The following is a 16,198-nucleotide window of genomic DNA, read 5'->3' as shown; positions in this document are numbered from 1 at the left end:
TACACTGCAGTAACCTTGAATAAGTCGACAACGAGTGCGTTGATTTATTTATCTAGTCAGATACGATAATAGCTTAGAAGCTTCAGCTGCAACGAGCATCACGTGAGTATGTATTATAGTTGATGGAATAAAAACTTGAAAATCAACGCTCAATCAATTGGCATTTGTTGCAATAGGAATAAAATCAATCCAAAAAACATCCTGTAATCATGAGTCCACTTGATACTATGACAAAGAGTTGCGATTCTCTTGAAAACAATGCAACTGATGAAAACAAAGATCACCTTGCACAACCCGACACTCATCACCCGCACGCCAGACTGGTAAAGCGAACAGCAGACTCTAAAAACTTGTTTAATGCCAAAGAAAATTCCTTGGATGAAGAAACTGATGAGGTTTCCAACAAGCATGGCAAGCGTATTCGACAAGATCTACGAGGGTTGTATTTGGATACCATCAATCGTGCTCGACTTGATTTTGACTTTGAAAAGCTGTGTTCAGTGTCGCTCAGCAACTTGAATGTATATGCATGCCTTGTCTGTGGAAAATACTTTCAAGGTATGTGGATCGGGTTGTACGACACATACTATTGGGAAATTCAAAGTCCATTGCTGAAAACCATTCAATGGGTTTCATTCCATCAAACGTTTAAAAGCAATAGATTAGATCTATATTGTTCTAACCAGATGTTGTGATGGGTGTATTTAGGTAGAGGAGTATCTTCAAATGCATACTATCATAGTATGGGAGAAAACCACCACGTTTTTATAAACATGGACACCTTGAATGTAAGAGTCAGATCTTACTTTGGTAATGTCTAACAGGTAGTTGGGTCCAGTGCTCATTCCGTGCTTTTATATGTTAGGTTTACGTACTTCCAGAGTTGTATAAGGTTGACGATCTGTCTCTAAACGACATCAAGGTTTGTAAATATAGGAACCAAGTCTGAAAACAGATTGTGTTTTTTAAATTTGATTGGCATTCCAATGTTTGCTAATAGTCTGTTTCTATACCTTCCTTGATATTTATAGTACGTGATTAAACCGACTTTTACTGAAAAAGATGTAGAAATGCTGAACAAGCTGTCCATTCACTCATACGATTTAAATAACAAGATGTATATACCAGGTATACATGAGTTGGTCTCTTGTATTTCTTTGTATGGCTTAAAATACACAGTTTTAAAACTGGCTAATTATCTGTAAACACTTAGGATTTGTTGGGCTCAATAACATTAAAGAGAATGACTATATCAATGTTATTGTTCAAAGTTTTGCACACGTTGAGCTACTTCGCGACTATTTTTTACTGGATAAATCAGACTCACAATCAGAGTTGGGTAGGTTGATTATTACTACATTGTACTCTTTGTTATCTGAGATTATCTTATTTTACGTCTAACATACTTATAGTTAAGCGATTTGGACTTTTACTTCGAAAAATGTGGAATTCACGAGCTTTCAAGGGCCAAGTGAGTCCACACGAACTCATTCAGGTATAAATCATATGCATTGTTTTTGATCAAGCACTTTTTCCATGATGTTGACTTGAATGAATGGTAGGAAATTTCTAATGTCAGTGACAAGAGATTCAAGCTTGGAGAGCAAGCAGATCCCGCCCAATTTCTCTCGTGGCTGATTAATAAGCTTCACCTAGGATTATGTTCCAAAAAAAGCAACAAATCATGTAAGCACGATGTATATTATTTAAAGTGCTAAACATGCCAGTTTATTTGTGCTTACCTTTGGTTAAACAGCAATCATGCAGCAAGCATTCCAAGGCGAGCTATATGTAGAGTCTCGTCCCTTTATAACGGATCAGGAAACAGGCGAAAGTAACATCAACAATTTGGGTAAACACAATGCATCAAAACTATCTAGCCTGTAGGTTAAACACAGCGTGTCCTATTGATTAATGGTGATCTATATGTTTTTAAAATTTAGGAGATGCCACTGTATCCACTTTGCCTTTTTGGTTTTTGACGCTCGATCTTCCGCCACCTCCACTATTTTCGGACGAAGCAGAAAAAAACATTATTCCACAAATTCCATTGACAACTTTGTTGGAAAAGTTTAATGGAACATCTGTTTGTGTAAGTTTTTCAAGTTTTCAAGCATTAAATCGTTGCAACCATTACTCATGATTTTTTGATGCCATCACTATATTGCAGGAAACGGGCTCTGCTGTCATGACATACAAGATTCAAAAACTTCCTAGATATCTTATTTTTTCCTTCAAGCGGTTTAGTAAAAACAACTGGAATGCGTTTGAAAAAAATCCTACTATTGTAAACTTTCCTATCAAGAACCTTGACATGGCAGACTGTAAGCCATCTGTCTGTGATGACTATTTTCGCGACTGTTGTCTAGTCTCAGATATTTGTATACTATTTTATTGTGACTAATTCTGATTTATTGTACGGATTAGATGTACAAGGAGGTGAAAGCGCTCGGTATGATCTGATTGCAAATATTTGCCACGAGGGAAAGCCAGGTACTGGAAATGGTGCATACAAAGTACACTTGCTTTCAAAAGCCAAGAGTCAGTGGTTGCAGATTCAAGATCTTTTTGTCGAAGAAATTATGGCGCAAATGATTATTCTCTCGGAAACATATATTCAGATATGGGAACGAAATAGTGTTTCAAAATAATATTGCAGACTTGTTTGAGTTTTCATCAATATCTCTATTATTTGAAATGTAGTCAAAGTTTACTTTAAAAGCCAAACTAGAACTTCATATAAACTATCAGACAATCTGAATATCTAAACTACGTGTTAAACTAGTAGTTGCAATTAAAATGTGTCTGCTTTACAAAATGTATTTGTTTACATTAAGTTATATTACTTGGTGGCAATAGCTAATTCATTTGACAAGCTGTTGGTTTGTCCAAATAGATCTCAACACATGCCAAAATGCAGCGATTCCATGATTGACATGGGCTTTGGTATGCAACAGAATACATTGGTATAATTTAAACAAAAATAATATGTAGAAATGAAAAAGTAATTAAACTTTTCAGTAAGACAAAGGATTACTGTCGCCAGCCAACTGTGTTCTGATACTTGCGCTGTATGCTGGAAGTGTTTCAAGGTTTAATTATTGTATTTTGGTCGTGCTTTTAATGAAGCCATTAGATTCACACTTTTCATATTAAACAGATTCTATTTTTAACTGAATCTCGAGTTACAATTTGCAAATAAATCAATAAAAGTTGGCATTTCAGCAGTGTAGCTATAGTGCCTTTTATGGAGTCACCCAAGATAACTACACACCAAGCTGCGTCCTATCGAACCTCGATGTTATCCATTGCGTCGTCAACAATACCAAGGACAGCTCATTCAAATGCAGCAAGCCATAGTGGATTAGCCCCAAGTTTGTTGACAACAGTATTAACTCAGTATGTATCAAAAGTGTTGAATTTTAAACATTGATGCTAATATTTTTGGTGGCTATCCAGATATATCCAAATCCAATAAATGCATGATAATACTGGAATAGAATTGAAACCCCATCATGTGTAAATCACTGCGATAAGACGTTTTAAACTATAATTTGTTATTGTCTATTCATTATTTCTTTCAGCCAAACCGAGGGTCAGGAATTTGCTCATGACTTTTATGTGCGCGTACAGCTACCAACAGGAGATACAACCGTGATTTTAGCCGACGAAGACACGTCGATATCAGAAGTTGTTCAAAAAGTAGAGGAGAAAAAGCTAATCACCATTGAAGGGTGGCATGTAACCATTTTTTTACCTGGCGGAAAGAAATTTGATACTGATCCTGAGCAGACACTAAGCAACTTCAAGGAGATAGACAAACTTGTGATTGCGGGGACCATCGGTAAGATCATAGCGTGATATGTCAATTTTTGCATTTGGAGATGGATTGATTATCGCTACCATTGTCTGGGGTAGACAGTGGCTAGACAAAATGGAAGTTTTTATCATGTCAAGAGTTTAAAACCTTTTGTTTTTAATGGCTTTTAGCGTAGTATGGATCTAAAAAAATTAAACATGCTGCCATACTATTTATTTCAAGCCAACACCTTTAATTAAAGCACACCAGTTCATTCAAACTAACACTTATTTTGGCCACTTTCAAATTGTATAAATGTAATATAGCATCATTATATCCTTTAGCACCAGTAGGGTCTAGCTATTTGGGCAAATCCTTTAATCAAAGAAGAGGGTCAACCTTGGTTTCTCCACAAGCAAAGCAGACTACCACACGAATGAGTAGCGACGTTTTTTCATCGACTCAATTAGACCAAGCCGATGTTGTATCCTTAAAAGGATCGGCAAGATTCAAGTCTGGTTTCAAATCAGCACTGTCCGCTGTATTTGGAAAACGGAATCTGGCTAACCTTGAAATTAGAACTTCAATCATTAGTCGTGGTTCTGATTCTGTTGGACGTGCATCGGGTCCACATTCTGCTTCTATTGTGAACGATAAGCCATATACTTATACAAACCCAAGTATAGAACAAAATAGAAAGTTGATGCAATCAGTAGATATTTCATCCAGTCAGCAATTTGACTCGATTTTGAATTTACGGCGCACTATGGCTAGCCAAAACGAAATATCGCGCTCAACAGAGTCACAAAATCAAGTACCTCCACAAACGGCAGATGATATAGAAGACATTCAACAATCCACTCTTGTATCGCAAAGCATGTTTCCGGAAGAGCTATCTATAAGTTATGCAAGCACCATTATGGAGCAAAAGTACGATGGAGATAGTTTTTCATTACTCCATGGCGGTAGTCCATTGTTAGACAATTACGCAGGCTCTAGAAGTGCTTTGGAAACCGAGCCAATAGATAGAATCAAAGATAAGATAATCTCATCTGATCAACTGGGAAGGTTCGTTTTGATTTTCACTCAATTGTTGATTACCCCACATTTACTAGAGCCGTGGAATTTATCTTTACGCTATATCTTAAACTTTCAGTGTTTTTAACCTTGCAAAAACTGGAAATGTAGTAGTGCCTCGATTATTTCTCGAAGTGGTCGTCGGAGAAGTTATTCGCAACCAGTTGTCCGGCCAGAGTTTGTTGCAACACTCAGACGACGTCCTATCAATTTTGATCAAAGCATTAATGTTACAGATTCGACATCGGATGACTCAGCTTCCATGGTTTTGGTGAAAATGCACTACATTGATGAAAGTGTTGTTGTTCTCAAAATTCCAAGCACCATGACTCTTGAGCAGCTCTTAATTAATCTTTGCAAGAGAAGAGGTTATGATTGTGCAACTCATACATTTGAAATGCAAGATAAGAGTGTGATTGCTGAGCTTGATCGTCGAGTCGATTATTTTGGCAAGGAAGATGAGCAGCTAGAGTTGTTTATAGTCAAAAAAGCCAAGGCTTACAGCACGACATGCGTAAACGAAGGAGGCGTAGATGTAATGTGCATGCAGGTCATTGGGGGAAAGTATGTGCAGGCCTGCATCACAATGTTGGATTGATTGTCAATTCCAATCGATTGGTCATGTATATATGGCATATTTTAGTACCATGCATGGTGTCACTAATATTAGTTTAAAATCTGTATAAATTCGTTAGAACCCAGATCATTGCAGCCACTCTTGAAAAGATTTTTGAAATATTAGCCGATGCAACTGAAACAGGTAAGTTTTTGCTAACCAACTCTTCAAACGTACTCCAAATAAAAGCAATATGGATATTTAACTATCTGATAAATAGATAATGCATTCGTAGATGTGATCCTTCTTACGTTTAGATCATTTATAACGCCAATTGAGTTTTTTGATCAACTCATTGCTCGATTTTATTGTGATCTCCCATTAAATCCAAGCCAAGAAGATATCGAGTACTTTAATTCAATGAAAATTCCCACTCAGCGTCGGTAAGTTCCGTTTTGAAATTGCTTATTGCTTTTCAATGCACTTGATACGTTCAATAATACCGTCAATTATAAAGTGTTTTATTTGTTCTTCAATTGTGGATTGAGCATCACTGGCACGATTTTGGTCTGTCAAGTCAGCTTCGTCAGCATCTTGACAGATTTTTCAAGGAAATTTCGGAATACCGTGATCACGACTTTGGAGCAGAGCATTACGAAATCACACGGCTAGTTGAAAGACGAGTATGATTTTAATGGTTTCAAAGTATAATGAAAATTATGCCTGTTTGCGAAACTGACCTTTTTAATTATGCTTGTACCTCTCATTATTACAGAAAGTGTGGTACGAAGATCTTCTTGCCACTTACACTTTGGGTGGAGAGAGAAGAGGAAAAACAATAGAAAGCATGTTTTTGGACCTTGAGCCTGTCGAAGTAGCCCAGCAGCTCTGCATTCACAATAGTGGTATTTTTAGAAGTATCCAGCCTATTGAATTTCTCAATGAAATATGGAGTGGGGATATTGACAGTTCTCCATCCTTCAAATTTTTTGTCGAGCGATTTGACAAGGAGTCGTATTGGACTGCAACAGAGCTTGTAAAAGTTAAAGATCTCAAAAAGAGAACTTTGATCTTGAAGAAATTCATTCAGCTTATCAAGGTCCGTAACCACAACATTTTTCACCATGCCGCTATTATTTTTGATGATTAGGGTTAAAATATGTTGCAATTATTTGTGGTGTAGGAGTCGTTGAGTTTGAACAACTTTTTTACCACTTTTTCGTTGATCGCAGGCCTAAATCTCACTCCAGTTCAGAGATTGAAAAAAACATGGGAGGTGGGTTATTACTGAATTTGTGTAACGTAGTGCAGTTGATGGCTTCAATTTGAAACCTAAACTATATTGACTGATTTAGGCACTACCCGAAAAATCAAAAAAACTATGGAGCGAGGTAGAAAAGATTGCAGATCCATCTAAAAATATGAAAATCTATCGGGATCAACTGGCTGCATCAGTACCCCCAATGGTTCCATTTTTGCGTAAGTGCGCGCTTATTATATTAAAATGGCTTGGTCATACAGTAAAAACCTGAATGTCAGCATATGCCAAAGCGTTTTTGCTGTCCAACCTCACAACTAATCACATATTGTATCGCTTTTTCAAATAGCAATATATTTAAAAGATTTGACATTTATAAACGATGGAAACCAGTCGAAAGCTCGAGGCATGATCAATATAGAAAAGCTTCGCATGATGTCAAGTCGTGTTTTGGAGATTACATCGCTATCAAAAGTGGAGTACACGTTTGAATCAAAGCCTGCCATTCTAAACTACTTGGCAAAACCGCCCGTTGAACGGAATTTAGCAAAGCTCAAGGAATTGGCTACAGAAATAGAGCGAGATCTCAAATGACAATGTCCTGTCTGCTTTAAATTTTGTCAAGTCAATTTATTGTTTTTGGTATTACGCTGAAAAAATCAATTCGTCTATATTAAATGGTCGAAAAGATAATTCTGAAACGTTTCCCTTTAAATATTTTGCCGATACACAATCTTGAAGTTTTTTTATATAGGAGCCCCTCGTCTGTCAAATAAAATCTCAGTTAGACTATACATGCTTTCAAGTTTGTAGTTTATGGATTGAATACTATATAATATAGGCGATTGTAGCAATGTTTACATGTGTACCTTTAACGCATTATAATCTCCAATGTTATACTCTGAAAGCTCCTTGAAAGATACAGCAGTCCAAAAATCAAGCACGCAGTATCCAAAACGTTCAAGTATCTTGCTCAACGATCGCTACAATAGTAAAGTAAACCCAAACAATTGAAAGCGCCAAAGGTGGAATTAAAATATGAATTTAAATGGCAAAGTGCCTGATTTTTCCAAGATAGTCGACCCATATTGTAGCTATTTGAGTTTAAAGCTACAAAACAAGAGTATCACATTTCAAATCGTAGCCTTACCCTTTCAGCACTGGTGAGCAATTTGAAATGTTGATTCCATGCTAATGCCACTGCCTGAAGAATATCAGGTTGCCTTAGTATTTTTGGAAAAATACCCAACACTGGCTCATAAATGGCATCGATATGTCCACAGTTTTCACGTATCGTAGTGGAAAGTACTCGTGCCTGAATCTGCCTATAAAGCGAAAATATTGTGCATAAAGAAAGCTGGCCAACTATCACAGTGGGCAAATGGCTTGGATAAACACGTTGTGCAAAAATGCAGTTTAATTTCAAGTCAATGGCAAGCTTTTATCAAGTTACAGATACTTGGAATGCACTCACTTTAGCTTTTTGACCATGTTTTTGCTCAATTTTAATAAACGGATATGGATTTGAGGAAGTTGATGCTGAAACATCAATCCTTGAAGAAAGCCTGATATGTTTGTTGTTTAGTATCTATTTAATACAGTAAATGCAGAGCAACATAAAAATGCAGCCAGCTGTTCTTGCATTTACACTTTTATCTCAATTATCTCACCTCGTTTAGCTAGAGGTTCATCAATTTCATTAGACTTTTGAAATGGGTTTCCCTTGTGCAAATTGATTTCATATGTTTTGTTTTCAATCAATGGCCCATCTGCTGAAAACAACGGAAGTAGTCCCCATCCAAGAGATACCTCTACAAAAGCCTTGTCTTTTATAGCAAAACCAGTTAGTCAATACGTTTAATATACGGATTCAGTAAGCTCGAATCATTTAACCATACAACCTTACCCTCTTTTGAATCTTGTTTTTGTTTGGGATTTCTGATCATCACACATAGTTCAAAAAGAAGACACACACTGATTTCAATGTTGTTTGCTCTAAGAAAGCAAGTGTTTTCATCGTCTTTAGGAAAAAGTAACGATGCTTTTGATGAAAATCGCCAAGCTTGTTCGGATTCAGGCATGTATGCAGAGACTGTATGTATATTACTTAAAATACTAGATTTATCCACCAGTGCCATTCGTACTTGTCGTCCGCATATTGGAAACTGTATTTGTTTGTCTCGAATATGCTTGGCATCAAGTATGCTAAAGGCAATACTGAGCGTGGAGCTTATCTCACGCAACTAGGTTGAAACAATCAAGTTGATGAGTCGCGGTTGTTTTAATTTCAATCACTAGTGTTGTTCTGCTACCTTGTTTTTTCTATCCAGATGAAGATCTACAAAATCTATACCTGATGAGTTCAGTTCTGGAGATAAAAACTCTTCAATGTTTCCCTGGCCTATGACATTGTTTTAGATAGTGATAAAATATTAATGTGTCAATATGCATTATGCATTTAGATTATTTAAATTATGCAGTAAACCTTGAAATAAATACCTACCTGCATTATATGCTTCTGATAATGCAGAATAGCAAAGTCCATAAGGCAATTGACCAATGGTTTTCAATGGTAAACCTGGACCAACTAGTCTGCGTTTTTGTTGATGCAGCAATGCTCGCGATTGTTTCCTGCTAATACGTTGCTGGGCTATAATATTGTTGACAGCATCGTCTATTGTATAGGTAGTAAGGGAATCATGGTGAATCGGTTGATTGAATAAATGCAATAGAATCCATCAAAAATTACCTCGTTTTGAATTTTGATCATCACTTGATTCATCATCACTATCCGAGTATGTATTTGAATTGGTGTACGATCCTGTACTCGATTCTGATACTGAATCTAATTGAACCAGAAAGCTGTCAACGTTGATCTATCCAATAAGCTTGAAACTGACATGTCCTGTACTTCTCTGTGACACAAGTCAACTCATTGATTACCTTGTTTGGTATGATACAACTCGTTGACTTGCTTTTGGTGTAAATCGGCAGAAATCTCTTGGTATGCTTTGGGTTGTTCAGACGCGATATGGTCTTTTTCAGCGTCGTGTTCTAGCATTTCTACATAAGAGCTGGGAACATATCCAGTTTCCTTTGAGCTATCACACTGCTGCACGTACCTATTGTAAAAGAAGGCAAGGTTGAAAAACTGCAAAATATCACCAGTGTTGAGGAATCCTGTAATCATGGTCTTACCACCAGTCAACAGCTCCCATATCCAATACAGTAAACCTATCTCCTATAGAAAAGGACATTTCTTCATCTGTAGTTCCAGTGTAGTCATATATAGCCCGACATAATTTCTGTCAATTCCATACAACATTTTATTAATACGCATCACATGGCAGATTCTTAGTGCTTCCTGGGTTGATTATATACAGCAGTTTGTGCAAACCTCCATTGTTCTAGTTTTTGCTACTTTGTTGAGTGATAAAGGCAACTCCGAAGGCAAAGCAATTTAAACTGGCTAATCTGCAGACATGTGTAAAGTATATTTGCATTTGCATGAGCTACCCATCAAATCCAAACAATACGAATCTATTGCTTTTGGCTAACCATTCAAGTCGCATTTTATTGTATCAATATCATAGAATCGATTGTTAGATGTTCCATACAGCTTTATTTGATACTAGATAAGATTTAGAAAATGGAATGTGGATTCGCAATACTATAACAGAGATTGAGTTTGAAAATAAGTGCTACAATATCTTGGAGCACATATTGAAAAGGAACTTGATATTTGAATCTCGGCCAACTCAATTATAATGTCGATAAGCTAAACAGCCGTTAAATTACAGCTTTCCACGTAGTTTCAATTCTGGCAGAAAATCCCAAACATCAGCAGGTTTAAATGTGTTAGTTATAAAATTAGTATCCGGCTTTGAACCATAATCTAGCTCATTACCTAGAATATCTTGATCTGAAAGTGATAAAAACTCGAGCCGTTTTTCTTGGTATAGTTTGCGTAGCTATTTATAAGCAAAATTCATGGTGTTAATCTACTATTCAAACTCACCAAAAGATTGTACCTGTAGCTTTCAAGCAAACCTTATCCTAAACTCATCAAAATAGCTCTCATCTTCACCAAAAATCAGACATACCGGTTGAAAAACATGTGGTGTATCTCCAAAATCAAAAAACAGTGCGGCCGACATTGAGCAAACTGATTCATATATAATACATTTCTTAGTTTAACGATCTTTGGCATGAATGTTCGTTGTATAGTCAGATCTGTGACAACCGGCATTTAAACATCAAACTGTACCACATATGCCAGCTACTGCCACTATTCTAATTACTTTCCATCGCTGAGATGTTATATTGCTTCCTAAAACAGTAGCAAATAGTAAGCAATAGATCAATGCAATACATTGGCGGCTAAGCAAGCTTTGTACAGTTTAATAAAGTAGGTATTTAGCATGGCAACAGTTTAAATAATAGACTTACTAGGATTAAGCAATCGTCGACGGTATGTCATGACCCGAGTCTCCCTAGAAGGATTAGATATGGCTGTCGATCTTGGAAGTGAATTGACTTGAAGTTTGGTTGACACTATCAATACAATGACAATATATGATTGCAGTCAGTATATCTGTCGTACATTGACTTTAAAATATAGCCATTCTCAAACAAGTAAGATTGAGCTACATCAGTCAATACAACGAGCTTCCATAGTATTGAATTCTGTATTGGATCGTGCTACACTCTACTTACTGGCCACAATATGATGATTATAGTATTTGTATTGGAAAATTGTAAGTAAATTATCATACTAAAATTGCAGTTTGCCCAAATAGCTTGAAAATATGGCCATAATTTTATTGGAAATTTTGCCAAGTTTAAAATGGCTCGACACGCTCAGCTATCTAGTCTTCAAAGCTCAAACATGGAGCGTACACTATTTCTTCTTAAACCAGATGTCGCATTGAAAACAAATGAAATTATAAGCCGTTTGAAGCAAGCTGGATATAAAATTATTCAGGTTTGTCAGAAGCCGTTGAACAGACCTAGAAATAAGACGCTGTTGTGCAGTTTTGCCCATCAAAAACACGACCAATCAATCTATTGCAAATTCTTGGCATTAATTATTTAGAATTCTGTAAATATAGACTCGATACATTCATCTTTCCGAGGAACAGGCAACTGATTTTTATCAGGAAGAGCTGGAATCTCCCAACTTTGCTGACCATCTTGCGTTTATGATAAGGTGATAATACATTATTGATTCTTGAAGATTTTGAAGTGTGCCTAAACTTTATTTGCATCAAAAGTGGTCCAGTTTCTGCAATTCTTGCTCAAAAGTTTAGTCTTTTTCAAGATATCTCTGCGTTTGTAGGTCCCCAAAACCCTGAAGTCGGTCGTGCTCTCAATCCGAATTCGTAAGTAATGTTTACTAGATTTCGAGACTGCATATTTTAAAGTCGGATTTCTAAATTATGTTATTTTGATGCATAGTCTTAGAGCAGTGTATGGACAGGATGAGATCCGCAACGCAGTTCACTTTAGCGAAAACGAGTATGCTGCAGAACGAGAAATACACTTCTTTTTTCCTGAAGGTATCGGTCTGCTCTATATTTTCTGCAGATTCCTGAAATTAAACTGATAACCCACTATGTTGTGTTTGATTAGGCACACTTGATCCCATTCCATCCGCTGATCGCACCAAGCTGTTTCTCGAATCTGATATATATCCAATACTACTTCAAGGACTGACAGAACTTTGTCGTGAAAAGCCATCACAACCAGCTGTAAGTAATCTGCCAATTTTAATAGTACTGAATTCAAAGTCTTGTTAAATCAATCACTGTATTTAAACTGAAATGCATATTCAATGTTTGTTGCTTGTATCAAGACATGGCTTGGAGAATGGCTTTTAGAAAACAACCCTCGAACTCCAAAGATTGTTTTTGAGTAAACCATCAATAATTGTTCATATCTCGGCTCAGACACTAGCTGAATTTAAACAAAATTTAAAGGCTATTTTAAACTAAAGTGAACATTTGCTTGATTGATTGCCATGCCAATAAACATGCATCTGTGAAAAAGTTGTATTTGAAGATTTTAAAAAATATGCTCGTTGATTGATGCATCATAAAAACTTTTACTCAATATGATATATGCGATATTTTGTTAAAACCAACATTTTACAATTACAATGTCGCTAATTTCAGATTTGGATGGACTCGATACTCCAAATTATTTGGCTTTTGGCGGAGGTCGCGTCTATTTGATTGAATCGACTAGTTTACGTTTTCCTCAGTCGGAAACATGAAGTCACAACGAAAATCAAAGGTATTTATACATATCAGACTCAATATAGATGCATATATGATATGTAATACATTGTATCACGACTGCTGTCCTTGGCATGATTTGGCATATGCATTGGGTACTGTAAGTAATTCATCAACTAATTAAAATTGCTCAATATTTTACGTGCGGTTATATTTATGTACAACTCTACAAGGCACCACCAGACGCTGGGTTAAGTCAGCGGTCAATATCTGTTCACTCTATAAAATCAACCGATAGTCCTGAACTTCCCGTCAGTGGTGTAGGCGCAGACGACTGGCTTCCAGTAAGTGTGCTCAACCCATTGCAACTATTTAAATTTTCAGTTATCAAGTTGAACTGGCTTTTCATATCTGCAAGCAAAAACTATACTATAATTAACCTGACCCATACTGACTATCATATAAATCTGGCGTAGCCAAAAGTTTTGCTGAAGCCTCAGGGTCAAGTTCAGCTTTCAGTAGCCGAACTTGATGAAGAGTTTACTCGCATTCTGAATGCCAACAATCCTCATGCACCCCAAAATATCGCAAGATATAGCAACAAAGAGCGAGTATTCAAAGCAAGTCCAAACATGGACCATGTGGTTTTCCATTTCGAATTTGATGGGTGAGTTCGTGGGATGTAAATTTGCCATTTCACATATCTATGTTTAGCAATGGATATGCTTTTGTCAAAAATGTGTTGAATTACGCTAAACCATACCTGCCATTCCTATTTGGCTTGCATTCAGATATTTGATTTACCGTGGTGACGAAGTTGGTGATAATCGAACAGAGCCTACCCAAGACGCGGCTTTTAAACTGACATCTAGTACCTCGCAGACCACTGATGCAGACACTGGTGATGATGAAAAGAAAACCAACAAGTTTCCTCTCCGCAATCAATTTAACTACAGCGAACGAGCTGCTCAGACTGTAAACAACCCCTTTAGGGTAAGATTAAAATGCGTCGATATTTTATTCGATATAGCACATTAATAGTTATGCTCACATATTTAACTATATCAGGAGCGTTCAACCAACACTGAGCCTCCACCGCAAAGAACCTACAGTATGAATGTGAACCAATGGATAATTTTTGATTCATACACTGAGGACATTCAGCAGAAAGAAAAGACTGCAAAGGAAAAATCAAAAGTACGCAATCATTCATGTTCAGGTCTTTATTTTCAATCACAACTAGCAGTGGCTGATTATTTATCTAATTTTTACACAATAAATAGGCACCCGCTCCCGGTGGTGCAAAGGGACATAAAGATGAAGAAAAAAGCATGACTATTATATCCGAGGCTCACGGAGAAGATATTTATTACAAAAATCCCGAGCTGCGCAAAGCAATGATCACAGTGGAGCGCATGACTAATCAGAATACCTTTGATGATATTTCACAAGACTACAAATACTGGGAGGATGCCTCGGATGAGCTTGGGGATAGAAAAGGTAGCAGATTTGAACGCATCTGTTTTATTGCTACATGCTAATTCTATTCGAGAAAATCTGCATATTCTATATTATCAACTGACCCATCTATGCAATTTTTACCACGAATCTTGGAAATTACGCTTTATTGGGAATGTTAAATTGACGGCTTCATCGCGTAGCTGGAACTCTTTTGCCGCTATGGAAGTTTATTTTTGAAAAAGAAAAGAAAAAGCAAGTTACTGCCTTATGTTGGAATCCCCAGTCTCCAGACTTGTTTGCTGTTGGTTACGGATCGTACGACTTTGCACGTCAAGGTCCAGGAATGATTGCAGGATTTACTCTTAAAAATCCCTCTCATCCAGAATATGTATACACTACAGAAACAGGTGTCATGTGTCTTCACTTTCACCCTCAACACCCGTCGATGATTGCCGTTGGACTCTATGATGGATCTGTTTCAGTGTACAACATCCAAAAGAAAGTTGACACTCCAATATTTAAATCTACAACCAAGGGTGGACAACATACTGATCCGGTTTGGCAGGTATTAAAATTGATATGTATTTTAACCATTTCATCATTGACGATTTACAGTCAAACAATGCAATTTTTGTTGGAAACTACAGTGCAATTCTAGATTGTCTGGTATGCAAAACAATTACTTAACACTGTTACTTAATGTGACTTAGGTTTCTTGGCAAAAAGATGATCTGGATGACAATCTCAACTTTTACTCTGTTTCATCTGATGGGCGAGTAACTCAATGGACATTGCTTAAAAACGAGCTGCTACATACGGTATGCAAACTAAACTGTTTAGATTGCTATTGTAAATAATTGCTTTAATTTATTGTTTCATTTCAATCAATATTGTTACAATTCACGCTTAGGATGTTATTTCGCTAAAATACGATATTGAGAGCAGCGATCATGGCTATGAAGGTGACCGCTTATTTTCCCTGGCGGGAGGTTGCTGCTTCGACTTTCATAAAAAAATGGATCATTTGTTTATTGTTGGCACTGAAGAGGGAAAGCTATTTAAATGCTCCAAGGACTATAATAACCAGTATCTTCTTTCCTTTGAGGTAATGTATAGCCTAGGCCAATAACAATCTTTAATTTGCCCAATAGTCACACTACATTTGAATTTCAATACGATCTTTATTCTGACAAATGTTTAACCTGTAATGATTTATAGGGCCATCAAATGGCTGTTTATACTGTTAAATACAATCCCTTTAACGGAAACTACTTTTTATCAGCCAGTGCAGACTGGACAGTTAAACTATGGGATCATAACGACCCAAAAGCAGTCATGTCGTTTGATCTGAATGGATCTGTAGGAGACGTCGCTTGGGCCCCATACTCTTCCACGGTTTTTGCAACAGTTACTGCAGAGGGAAAGGTACTAAATTAAACCCAAGCTGTAATACAACTTTGTAGTTACCCACCTGACTAATAATATTTTAGGTGTTTGTATACGACTTGAACGAGAATAAATACGCGCCTATTTGCGAGCAGCAAATCGTTTGTAAAGCCAGGTTGACACATATCTCATTCAATCAATTCGAGCCAGTTTTACTGGTTGGCGACGATAAAGGCACTGTTATTAGTTTAAAACTTTCGCCCAATCTACGCAGAAAAAGCCCCACACAAGATGAAGAGTCTCAAAAACTAGAAAATGTGATCAATCTGGCAAAAGGTCGTCCATTGGATGTGTAAATAAGCTTAGATGGCTTAATAACATTTCTTTATCAAAATGAACAATGATGCAAACCTCAAACAACGACA

The 16,198-nt window shown here is 36.8% G+C and overlaps 5 protein-coding genes across 5 annotated transcripts; 4 read left to right on the top strand and 1 right to left on the bottom strand.

The window, feature by feature from the left end:
• Positions 1 to 227: 227 nt before the first annotated feature.
• Positions 228 to 2,651, top strand: BATDEDRAFT_10470 (mRNA splicing protein SAD1; the record flags this gene model as incomplete). The annotated part of the gene is made up of 11 exons (XM_006677662.1): positions 228 to 562; positions 713 to 788; positions 866 to 922; positions 1,032 to 1,128; positions 1,214 to 1,339; positions 1,413 to 1,495; positions 1,563 to 1,686; positions 1,757 to 1,852; positions 1,944 to 2,092; positions 2,171 to 2,324; positions 2,428 to 2,651. The coding sequence occupies 11 exons, from the start codon at positions 228 to 230 to the stop codon at positions 2,649 to 2,651; spliced, it is 1,521 nt and encodes a 506-aa protein (XP_006677725.1).
• Positions 2,652 to 3,247: 596 nt separating this feature from the next.
• Positions 3,248 to 7,284, top strand: BATDEDRAFT_24003 (uncharacterized protein; the record flags this gene model as incomplete). Its single annotated transcript, XM_006677824.1, has 11 exons — positions 3,248 to 3,399; positions 3,585 to 3,844; positions 4,126 to 4,867; positions 4,988 to 5,440; positions 5,572 to 5,636; positions 5,713 to 5,875; positions 5,950 to 6,115; positions 6,208 to 6,531; positions 6,616 to 6,708; positions 6,788 to 6,911; positions 7,040 to 7,284. The coding sequence occupies 11 exons, from the start codon at positions 3,248 to 3,250 to the stop codon at positions 7,282 to 7,284; spliced, it is 2,787 nt and encodes a 928-aa protein (XP_006677887.1).
• A 25-nt stretch (positions 7,285 to 7,309) lies between these two features.
• BATDEDRAFT_87463 (uncharacterized protein) lies at positions 7,310 to 9,880 on the bottom strand (the record flags this gene model as incomplete). Its single annotated transcript, XM_006678056.1, has 11 exons — positions 7,310 to 7,455; positions 7,560 to 7,673; positions 7,841 to 8,075; positions 8,165 to 8,255; positions 8,361 to 8,516; positions 8,597 to 8,933; positions 9,003 to 9,091; positions 9,194 to 9,364; positions 9,440 to 9,535; positions 9,634 to 9,812; positions 9,843 to 9,880. 11 exons carry the CDS (start codon positions 9,878 to 9,880, stop codon positions 7,336 to 7,338), a joined length of 1,626 nt encoding a protein of 541 aa, XP_006678119.1. The 3' UTR covers positions 7,310 to 7,335.
• Positions 9,881 to 11,578: 1,698 nt separating this feature from the next.
• BATDEDRAFT_24001 (uncharacterized protein) lies at positions 11,579 to 12,607 on the top strand (the record flags this gene model as incomplete). Its single annotated transcript, XM_006677823.1, has 6 exons — positions 11,579 to 11,674; positions 11,802 to 11,899; positions 11,964 to 12,071; positions 12,148 to 12,248; positions 12,322 to 12,440; positions 12,545 to 12,607. 6 exons carry the CDS (start codon positions 11,579 to 11,581, stop codon positions 12,605 to 12,607), a joined length of 585 nt encoding a protein of 194 aa, XP_006677886.1.
• A 353-nt stretch (positions 12,608 to 12,960) lies between these two features.
• Positions 12,961 to 16,187, top strand: BATDEDRAFT_34804 (uncharacterized protein; the record flags this gene model as incomplete). Its single annotated transcript, XM_006677946.1, has 12 exons — positions 12,961 to 13,086; positions 13,160 to 13,270; positions 13,403 to 13,593; positions 13,718 to 13,919; positions 13,995 to 14,123; positions 14,210 to 14,426; positions 14,588 to 14,952; positions 15,003 to 15,053; positions 15,098 to 15,205; positions 15,298 to 15,492; positions 15,606 to 15,812; positions 15,878 to 16,187. 12 exons carry the CDS (start codon positions 12,961 to 12,963, stop codon positions 16,127 to 16,129), a joined length of 2,154 nt encoding a protein of 717 aa, XP_006678009.1. The 3' UTR covers positions 16,130 to 16,187.
• Between the last annotated feature and the right edge of the window lie 11 nt (positions 16,188 to 16,198).

Source organism: Batrachochytrium dendrobatidis (assembly GCF_000203795.2).
Source record: "Batrachochytrium dendrobatidis JAM81 unplaced genomic scaffold BATDEscaffold_4, whole genome shotgun sequence".
In the NCBI taxonomy this organism is placed as follows: Eukaryota; Fungi; Chytridiomycota; class Chytridiomycetes; order Rhizophydiales; genus Batrachochytrium; species Batrachochytrium dendrobatidis.
Note: the sequence above shows the minus strand (reverse complement) of the source record. Positions and strands in the feature narration are given on the sequence as shown.